The sequence below is a fragment of the Phascolarctos cinereus genome, unplaced genomic scaffold (assembly GCF_003287225.1).
Source record: "Phascolarctos cinereus isolate Bilbo 61053 unplaced genomic scaffold, phaCin_HiC Scaffold_5;HRSCAF=322, whole genome shotgun sequence".
Taxonomy (NCBI): Eukaryota; Metazoa; Chordata; class Mammalia; order Diprotodontia; family Phascolarctidae; genus Phascolarctos; species Phascolarctos cinereus.
The window spans coordinates 321342678-321353551 of record NW_027555958.1 but is presented as its reverse complement, the minus strand read 5'-3'; the positions used below and the strand labels follow the sequence as shown (position 1 = coordinate 321353551).

Here is a 10874-nt window from a genome sequence, read left to right as displayed (position 1 = left end):
AAACAAAAACATGGTGGCTAAGGCAACCTTTCCTGTGGCCATGCTGATCCATTATTCCACATCATTTCTTGTGGGTGGTGAGGCAGGGGACTGGGGAGGAGGGAAGCATGAGAAAAGATCCATCATGTTCATATTTCTCCGAAACTGGGGCCTGTATTTTACCTGCTCCCACCTTCCCCACTGTGTGACCTCTGGCCATGAATGGATGTTCTGCTGTCACCAAGGCTTTGGGACTCATCAAATGGGACCCCAGGTTCCTTTGTCCTATATCAAGACTGGGCTTCCTTTCTTTCCAGGCTTGTGTGTGTGAATGGAGATGCTCTGTTGTTCTCCAGTTAGAGCTAGACCAAGGTCTTCCAGTCACTTATTTCCCATCATATTACTACAAATAAGGAGCACCTTATTTAGCTGGGATGGGCACAGGTCTGAGTTCTCTGATGCCTCACCCTCCCTGAAAACATCTTTCTGGGTTTTTTGAATGTTTCACTGCACAACTGTAAACATCTGGTGATAAGTGACGGCTTTTGATGGTCATTATATCTTGGCCCTGACTTAGTTTCCGTTTAGCCCATGGGACCTGCAGCCACAAGGCCACATATGGCCCTCTAGGTCCTCAAGTGTGGCCCTTTGATTGAATCCAAACTTCACCCAACAAATCCCCTTAGTAAGAGGATTTGTTCTGTAAAACTTGGACTCCATCCAAAGGCCACACCCAAGCATCTAGAAGGCCATGTGTGGCCTTGAGACCACAGGTTCCCCACCCCCCAGTCTAGCCTGTCCAGCTCCTGAAAAACTGTAGACAGCTGAGAGTAAAGAAGTGGTCTCCATAGGGCTACTCAGTCCATGTCTTCCTGTCTAGTGTGTGAGTAACATGGGAATCTGGGGTGATGGATTTCCTATTGGGTGTAAGAGTTTTCTGCCATATTGGAATGAGAATCCAATAGAGTTTTCATTGGCCTATGGTATTTCTTTGCCCCATAACCAGCTCATGCCCCTAAAAAGAAAGGAATTAATCCAGGGCTTTATGGAGATGAGGTGGCAGGAGGCTGACATTTGTGAGATCAACTGTGATTGACTAGTCTGGGTGAGGGTTCTGAATCTTGGGATTCCCACCCCACCCTGGCAAAAATCAGAGAAACCCTGCTTTACTGATTTGTAACTGCAGATCTTCGGCAGCTGTTAAGATCTGCCTCGGTCTCCCCTTTGATTAGACCTTCTTGTCCTCCTCTGACGTAAATGAGCTCTTCCTGCTTATTATCCCTACTCTTGGGCTTCAGGCCAGGGCAGCTGCATCTGTGCCAGGTGAGATGGGAATATCTGTGAACCTCACCTTCAAAGGATGGGAGAGGAATGCCAATGGAGTCATCTGCAATTGCCTGAGGCTGACAGCTGGCAGGGGATGGTCATCTGGGCTCTTCCTGTCCTGCTTGGGCCACTGTAATAGGGGAAGCCAGCTATGACCATTCTCCATTGGGTAGTTAGTTGAAGGAGGAGAAGAGTCACTTTAGCCCTTTGGGACCTGAGCTAAGGAAGCATGTGTCTCTGCAGCTGTGGTGTTTGCAGACCTTTGGGGATCCTTTCTTGGAAAATATCAGAAAAGATCTCCTTTCCTTTTATGGCCTCTTAAAAAAGCCAGCTATTCCAGAGCCCAGGGAGGCAGATGGTACCTGGGTGAAAGGTGGCATTTTACAATGGAATAAACAGTCTAACTAAGAGTCTGAAATGGTGGAATTTAGTTTAGTTCTCCTAGCTAGGTGATCCTGAGCAAGGCACTGCACAGTGCCTTCTCTCGGCCTCAGTGTCCTCTCTTATAATGTGAGGTAGTTAGATGTGATGCTCTACGGCTTCCTCTAGCCCTGGGATTCTGAGATCGCATGATACTTCTGAAAAGGAAAGGAGGCAGTTTTTGGGCCTCTCCTCTTGCCTTGATTCATTTGCTCTTCTCCTTCCTGGTGTGGACTCTCTCACTTTCCAATGCTTCAGCTCTGTCCAGAGAAGGCTTAGAAGAAGTGACAGGGAGTGAAGTAAGCTGAACCCAGAAAAACAACATACATGACTATATGGATGCAAATGGAAAAAACCCTCCAAAACCTGAAACTAAACACCAAGTAATTATGATGACTGAGAATCTTGGCCCTGGAGATCAGTGGTGAAAATGTACCTCCTTTCCTTCTTTGCAGGGGTAGGGCATGATGAGTGCAGAATATTAACTATTCACAAGATCAGAAATCTGGAGATAGAAGGGACCTCACAGACCATTTAATCTGATCCCCTCATTTCTATAGATCAGGAAACTGAGGCCCAGAGAGGTTAAGTGACTTGTTTCAGGGCTACATAAGTAGGAATTTGAATTCAGATCCTCTAACTCTGGGATCAATGCTCTTTCCTCCATAACTCTGTCAGACGTTGTTGACTTTTTTTTGGGGGGGGATCCTCTTTTTAATTTTTTATAACAATGGATGGCTTAACGGATAAGGATGAGAGGAGGAATACATTTGCAAATGAAAGTGACGTAAAAGCAAAACACATTAGTAGAAATACAATTTTTAAAAAAGAAAAAAAAGCTTCAGATGGGTTCATCCTGCTTTGTCTAAGTGGGTACAGGGTGTCAATGTAGAGTCTGGAGGTCTTGTGACACACTCTAGAAATGGTTGTATTAGTAGGAGACCTGGAACAGGTGGGAACTACTACACAAAGTCATTGAATTGCATTTTCCAAGAAATCTAGCCCAACGCTCTTTATTTCCCAGATGAAGAGACTGAGGTCCATAGACTGAGGTCCATAGACAGTGAATGGCAGAGCTGGGATTTGAACTAGGGCTCTTTATCTGTCAAATGGCAGTGTTGTACTAGATGGCTTTAAGATCTCTTCCAGATCAAACCCTAGGATCCCATGCTCTCTTGGTGGGGGGTTGGGAGAGGTGGGGACTTTAGCTTTGAAGGCTACTTGGACAGGATGAACTTTTAAACTTCTTTCTATAGGGGAGGTGCTCTCTTTCACTCAGCAGTTACCAAACAACTATGAAGCATCCTCTGGCTTCCTGCTTCCTAGTCCTCCCTGAGAGCAGCCTCATGACTTTCTTTTAGTTGCTCAGCTGATCAGTCACGTCTGACTCTTCATTACCCTATGGGCCAACTACCCGTGAGGTTTTCTTGGCAAAGGCATTGGAGTGGTTTGTCATCTCCTTCTCTAGTGGATCCTTTTGTCAGGCAATCAGAGATCAAGTGAATTCCCCAGGGTCACACATTTAGGAAGTGTCAGAGGCTGGTTTTGAACTCAGGTCTTCCTGAAGCCAGACCCAGTGCTCTATCCACTGAGTCACCAGCTGCCTCTTCGTGGCTTCTACTAAAGACTTAATTCTCAGCTTGAAACTCAGTATTCTAGGTCAAGAGGAGGGAGAGCCATGGGAGAGTGTCTGAATGTGGAGCCTCCTGTATTTCATTGGAAGGACCTCAGAAAATGGTCTCCCACAGAAGAGTCATCAGGATCTGCCCTTGGTCATCTGAGTACTCCCTTGTTCTCACTACAAGACATGTTGTCTGTCTTAGTTCCTTACCCATGATTCCGTGCCTTGTACCTCTCTATCTGTGCAGGTTTCCTATTAGCGCCAGAGCTAGTGGCCATATATACTTTCCTTAGAAGTGTGAGGTCAGCATGCCAGCATATGGGGTGCAAGCAGTTAGCCTAGGTTGTGATACACTGATGAAATTCAGTCAAATAGAAGAGCAGTTCCATTGCTGGTCCTCTGAGGCTTGCACATTTTCATTTAGCTCAGATTTAATATTCAAGGAGAGTTTCTGTTCATCCCCCAGCTATATTACTAGACTTTGCCCCAACCTAACCAGGATTCTGCATGTCTGCTTTGTTTCCTTTGGGCTTGTAAAACTCTCCAGGAGAACATAAGCTCTCTGAGGACAGTGGCTACTTTGTATTTTGTCTTTGTCTATCATGGCACCTTGCACATAGTAGGTGTGGATTGGACTTGCTGGCTTCCCCCCCTCCCCTGCCTACTCTCTCCACTTTCCTCTTCCCTCCCAGGCCAGCTGGGCAATAAAGCTGCTGCCCCTGCTCTAGGCAATAAAGAAACAAGAGGTAAGCGGAATTGAGTTTAATTAGCAACTTTAATTAGCATCTTCTGAAAAGATGGGACACCCACCTACCAGGTGGAGGACTCGGCAGGATTAAATTATGTATTTAAGTAAGTAATTGAGTAAGTATTAAGTAAGTATTAAAGAATGGAAGAACACACAAAGAGTTCAAGGACCAGGAGTCAGGCAGCAGCTGGAGCTGGAGGCTTTAATGTTTTACCTTCACATTTGGAGAAAAAGGACAGAGAGTTGGACAATCAAGTGGACCCACCATGGAATCACATAGAATACAAATCACATCTCTGAAGTTTAGAAACAGCCTGCATTAGTGGCCCAGAGTGAGCTAACAACAGAGAAAACAACAAGAAAGAGGGAATTCAGAGGATCCCATCTCATTCTCCCAGCTTCACTTTGTAGCATCAATTATTACATCGTTGCCATTCTCCTGGCTACCATAGCACCAGAATGTTGATGCCCAAGGGTCTGGGGATAGTTGTAGAGTATGGAACAGAGATTTTTCCACCCCTGAGGAGCTGGGCACCTTAACAGATTTTGCTGGATTTGGTGACATATCTTCTTCCCTCTGGTAGAATGCGGCTTTGAAGGGAGGGACTGCTTTTGTCTTTGTCTTGGTAATTATATAAACTAGCAGTGCCTGGAATGTATAATATAGGCCTTTTAAAAATTCTCAAAGGATTTAATTACTTTTCCTTCCCCTATAATACTCTGTGTGTGTGTGTGTGTGTGTGTGTGTGTGTGTGTTGTTTCCAAATTAATTTGTATTTGAGAATCACTTGAGAATTCAATAATTTATAAAACATTCATTAGGCAGTTAACTAGTATACATGAGACACCCTGCAAGGTGCAGAGGATACCAAGACAAGACTGAAACAGTCCTTACCTTCAAAGAGTTTACATTTTAAAAATGGATCCATTATATCCCACTAAGTGGGTGGAAACCTCTTAAGATTCTACAAACCCGGTATTGAGAAGGCTGATGTAGTAGAAAGAAGGCTGGATTAGGAGTCAGGAAGCCAGGGATTCTTCTCCTCGATTTCTTACTGACTACCTTTGCTTTTATGTGCTTCAGTTTTTTTCTCCATATAATGAAAGGGTTGGTCTTTGAGGTCTCTTTCAACTCTGACATTCTATGGTTTTACAGAAGCACTGATCTGCCGCATGCCATTTTCCCACTGTTTGGGAGATACACGCTTATTTATAGAGATTGCTGAGATACAGTGAGAATCACTTTCCCAGAGAAAGATCGTGACCCGAACGATGATCAGGAACACTTGCCAAGGCAAAGACACGAGAAAAACCAATGAGAACAGAGTCATAAACAGGAGAACTTCACCATGATACGGATTATGACTGGGCTTTTTAATCTGTGGGTCATTTCTTTTGCCTCCAGATGTTGCCACAGCTGTGGAATTTTAGATTGATGGCTATTTACCCAGGTTAGGGAGCAGACATTTCTCTTGGCATTTTTGAGGGACTGATTCCGTACACTTGACCTGAGATAGCTCTTGGCATTGTGGCTCCAGGACTTGGTCTTGGCAGGGTGGTGCACATGGGTCTTGGCACTGAGAGAGACTTGACTCTTGGCACTGCTGTGGACTTATTTCTTGGCATGGCTCCTGGCATTTAGGGAGGCACTGTTCCTGGGCTTGCACTGGACATGTTTCTTGGCACGGTGGTGGACAGGGCTCTGGAACTTGCACTGGGCACTTCTCTTGAGTTTTCTGAAGGCAAGGAGGAGGCAGGCATGGCTGTTTACATTGCTGCTCACTAAAAGACATTTTGTCTGATGTGCAGAAACCTGAAACAAATAAGAGTTGGCATTTTTCATGTTCGACCTACTGGTTGTAGAGTAGGAGTGATATTGGTGGTGAGAGAAGGGAGCAGGGATTTGATAGGTTTGGATTTTAGAAAAGGAAGAGACCATAGAGAATGGAAAGATGACTGCCTCTGGAATCAGCCAATTAACAAGCATTTATCACATGCTTTCCATGTTTCAGGCGCTGTGCTCAGTATACAACGAAAGGCAAAATCAGGGTTCAGATCCTACCCATGATACCTGCCAGCACAACCTTATACGAGTCACTTGACTTCTCTTGGTCTCAGCTACTTCATCTGACTTGTTGGTCCCTGAAGTCCTTTCCAGCTCCACATTTATGATCCTAGTCCAATCCCACTCTCTTCCCCCTGTTTAGTGTTCACAAAATCGGAAGAGCATTGTTTCTCTGCCAGATTCTATGTCTGATCTTTTCTGTATCCTTGACCTTCCCCTCTCCTGTTTCCTTTTCTCATCTTAGTTGGGGGTATTTCCCATAGCTTCAAGTCTGGATTTCCTTATACCCCAGCCTCCCAGGCTCCCCTGGAATGCTTTTTTCCTTTCCCTTTCTCCTCAAAGTCTTCTTTTTATCCTGGTACCATTTTTCTTGGAAAAGTCAGGTGAGAGAGATTCCGTTGCCTAGAATTGACACTGGCTTGTTAGGAGGAACCAAGAGAGGATTGCAAACCATTTTGGAAATAATCAGAAAACAGGAGAAGCAGCAAGAGGATAGGGGTGAAGGAGAAAAGAAGTGAGTCACCCTTGGTCCTTGGGTTGTAGGTTCCTAGAGGGATTAAAAAAAACACACCAAAATAGATATAGGCAAGACAGCCAGCAAGTGAGGCCACCAGGCTCAGTTAGGGCATCTGGACTTACCCAATTCTCCTCCAGGTGAGACAGAGTGAGGCCTGTTGAATGGATTGAGAAGGCAGTGGAGAGGAGGATTTTTATGCAGTCTTTGGCCAGCCTCCTGCCGGGCCATCGGGCCACGTGGGCTGAACCCCTAATTGTAGAGCTACCACAAGGATCTCTCGATAACTGCCTCGGGGTTTGAATCATCGCTTGTGAAGCTTGTTAATCAGCCTCCTTTTCTAGGTCCGGGCACACACTGGGACCTGAAAAGAAGGGATATTTCTGGACACCTTTCCCCCACCCCTCAGCTTTCACCTTAGAGGTGATGGGAGAAGAATGTTTGAAAGATGTTATCTTGTTCTCTTCAAACCCCAGGGTCTCTTGGTGCCTACATGTCTTAGCAGGGGCTTGCGCAACTCACTGGGGCCATAAGTGAGAGATAAGATCCATCTCCTTCATCTTGTATATGCCAACATGAAGGGAGCCTCAATGGCTTCTGAAGCCAAGGGGTCTGTCTGGGAGATGGGCTGGGGGCCAAGAGGCTGCATAGCCTGTTTCAGAGACTCCCACTCATGGAGGGACTGATTTACCTAACCGAACAAACCCACCCCTGGGGCCAACCCGGTGGTTTCAAGAAAATGAAGGCAGAAATGTTCTCGCAGAGAGCAAATGGTTTCCTAAAAGGAGGCTTTGGTGAAGACTAGGGGAGAGGTCAGGCTGGCTGAATATCCTTTTCTTTCCCTCTTCCTTCATCTTCACTAGTTAAGGGATTACTCATTGGTTTATTTCCATTGCCACCCAGAAAGGTGGGTGGAATGAGGTAAGAATTCTTGAAAGACTTCTTCAAGTCAATAAAAGTCTAGGGGGATGAAAGGGAGAGTGTTGAAAGAAACACACTTTGGGTGGCTGATCCTTAAATTCTTCCCTCTTCCCTGACTCCTCCAGTTAAAATCCTCTTCATCCTTACAGCTCAAGTGCCACCTGCTACGGTAAAGCCTCCTGTGATCCCCCCACTGGAAGACTTTGTCCTCCTCTGATCCCTTTCCTGTAGTATTTATGATTTGTACCATCCACATGGCACAGCCCAGTGCCAAATAGGATCACGGATTTAGAGCTATAAAGGACCATGTAGTGCAAATACCGATTTTACAGATGAGACAGATGAAGCCTGGAGATCCTATAACTTGATTTGGATCACACAGACAGCAAAGTGGAAGAGCTGGGGTTTAAATCCAATTCTCTGATTCTAAATCCAGCACTCTTTCCACTGTACCACACTGCCTTGAGTGTGTATTTATGGTTATTTGCATAAAGTATTTTCACTCCACTACAACCTTCTTGAGGACAGAGATTGCGTTTGTAACTTTGTATCTTCACAGTGTCTAGTATAGGTCTTCATACATAGTGAGTACTCAGTAAGTATCGGTTCAATATATGTACAAAGCATTGTTGTTGTGTCATTTCAGCTGTGTCCAGCTCTTTGTGTCCCCATTTGGGGTTTTCTTGGCAAAGATACTGGAGTGGTTTGCTATTTCTTTCTCCAGCTCATTTGACAGATGAGGAAACTGAGGAAAACAGGATGAAGTGACTTGTCCAGGATCACAGAGCTAGCTAGTGTCTGAGGTCAGATTTGAACTCAGGCAGATGAATTTTCCTGACTTCAGGCCCTGCACTCTCTCCACTGTACCACCTAGTTGTTCATAAAGCACTGGAAGAGAGCCAAATTTTAGTTAAGACATGCTTCCTACTCTCTAGGAGCTCACAGTCTAGTAAAGTATATGGTGCCTAGATAACTATAATAGACAGCTTTGCACGAGAAGATGTAAGCAGAGTTTGAAGTGAGGTCTTAGGAGTTCAGCCCACATGGCCTGATGGCCAGGCAGGAGGCTGGCCAAAGACTGCCACTAATGGGGGAATCAGGGAAGGCTTTGTCAATCCAGAGGAATTTATTAAGCATCTATGGTATGCCAGGCACTGTGCTAGATGCTAGAGATACAAGTACAAAGAATGAAATGTCTAATAGGCAATTGGTGATGGAAAACTGAAACTCATAGGAGAGACAGGCTGGAGATTCACACATACGTATGCATGTATCTTCATAGAGTAGGTGGGATTTGAGCTGTGCTTGAAAAGATGGGTAGGAATTTAGCAGTCTCAATGGCAAGGAGAAAGCATGAGCAAGGGACAGGGTTAGGAAAATGTGGTGTGAGCCTGGAAGATAATTAGTAGTCCATTTTGGGGGAATTGTATATAATTTAGAGGGGATTAATGTGAGATAAGACTGGAAGGATAGAGTAGTAACAGCTTGGAGGGTTTCAAATGGCAGATTAAGGAATTTTAACTTTCTTGATTGGGAGAAGAAGAGCCAAATGATTTTTTCTCAGCATGAAGAAGATTAGTTCGGCCCATGTGAAGGACAGGTTGACAGGGTGACAACTGACCCAGATAGATGGTAATGAAGGATTTGTGTACTGGCCGTGGGAGCAGAGAGGAGACAGACAGATACTGCCAAGAGATACTGGTGACTGATTCAAGCTCACAGCCATGACTGGATATGAGAGTTGAGGGGAGGGAAAGACTCAAATAAAGCTCCAGGTTTTCAAACCTGGGAGACTGGGGAAGTAGCAGATTTTTGGGAAGGTTAGCTTGGTTTTGACCATGTTGATTTCAAGCTGTCAGCAGAATATACAGGTAAAAATGTTCCGTGGGTGGTTGGAGAGACAGTTTTGGAGATATGAACTGAGGAGAGATGGAGTCAGGAGGATAGGGCTGGAGATGGGTCGCCATTTGAGTCAAGATGATAGCTGAAGCCATGGGTAATAATTTTCCTAGGGAGAAAGTTTAGACACAGGGGTGGGGAAGAGAAGAGGATTGAGGATAGAATCTTCGTGGGCACCCACATTAGGGATCAGGGAGAAGGTGCAAAGCCAAAAAAAAAATCACAAACAAGCAATTAGTAAGTGCTTACTGCATACATGTCAGGCATTGTGCTAAACACTGGGAATGGAAAGAAAAAGCAAAAACAATTCTTGCCTTCAAAAAACTTACATTCTAATGAGAGACAACATGTACATAAATAGCTACATACGCACTCCTACAAAAGTCAATGAGAAGACATCAATGATATAAAATACCTTGGACAGTGATCAATTAGGATGAGAAGGGGAAAAAAGACCAATAGATTTAGTAATTAAAAAGGTTACTGGTGATATCTGTGAAAGTAATTTCATAGGAGTGGTGGGAATATAAGACAAAACATTGACAATGTGATGTATAACTAGAGGAATTGTGCACAAGCTATTTTTTCAAGGACTTTGGCCCTGAAGAGGATAATAGAGTTGTGATTAGCTAAATAAGGTGAAAGTCAAAGGAAGCATTTTAAAAAATGGAACAATCAGGGGCAGCTAGGTGGTGCAGTGGATAGAGCACCAGCCCTGAAGTCAGGAGGACCTGAGTTCAAATCTGGCCTCAGACCAAACACTTGGTACTTACTAGCTGCGTGACCCTGGGCAAGTCACTTAACCCCAATTGCCTTAAAAAAATGGGACAATCTAGGCACCTATATAGGCAACTGGGAAGAAACTGTTTGGAGAAGGAGAAACAGATGTGTGTGTGAGAGAGGATAATTGTGGGAGGAAGGTCCTGGAGGAGGCTGAAAGGCATGGGATTAAGGGAACAGGTAGAGTAAACAAATAAAAATGGATGAATTGAGGAGGATGGAGTTCATGGAGAAGGGTTTGTTTGAATGGGAAAGGAAGAGAAAATAGATCAATGGGAAAGGAGATTCGAATCTGTAAAATTACTAAGAGGATGTAGAGGGTGACAACCAAACCTTTAAATGCTAGGAGAAGGATGCCCCCATTGAAGCTTTAGGAAAAGCATTTAGGCTGAATGAAAGGAAATGACATTGGACTTAGTAGAAAGAAAACAGATGGGACTCATTACTCTGAAAGGTTATCTAAGCTTTGGACAAATTCATGGGATCATAAATTTAGAGATCTCAAAGGCCATCAATTCCAACTGCTCTCATTTTATAGTATAGTATGGGGTATAGAGTGATGGAAGGGGAATCCAGAAAAAGTGCTATAGAAAAATCTGAG

At 44.4% G+C, this 10874-nt stretch overlaps 1 protein-coding gene across 1 annotated transcript; it reads right to left on the bottom strand.

Moving 5' to 3' along the window:
* Window positions 1-4213: 4213 nt before the first annotated feature.
* Window positions 4214-5940, bottom strand: PRR9 (proline rich 9). The gene has a single exon (XM_078156796.1). The coding sequence runs from the start codon at window positions 5885-5887 to the stop codon at window positions 5534-5536; it is 354 nt and encodes a 117-aa protein (XP_078012922.1). The 5' UTR covers window positions 5888-5940; the 3' UTR covers window positions 4214-5533.
* Between the last annotated feature and the right edge of the window lie 4934 nt (window positions 5941-10874).

Bases quoted from the DNA above. Each gene is read 5' to 3' on its own strand.
- PRR9 (XM_078156796.1), bottom strand. From the start codon at position 5,887: ATGTCTTTTAGTGAGCAGCAATGTAAACAGCCATGCCTGCCTCCTCCT.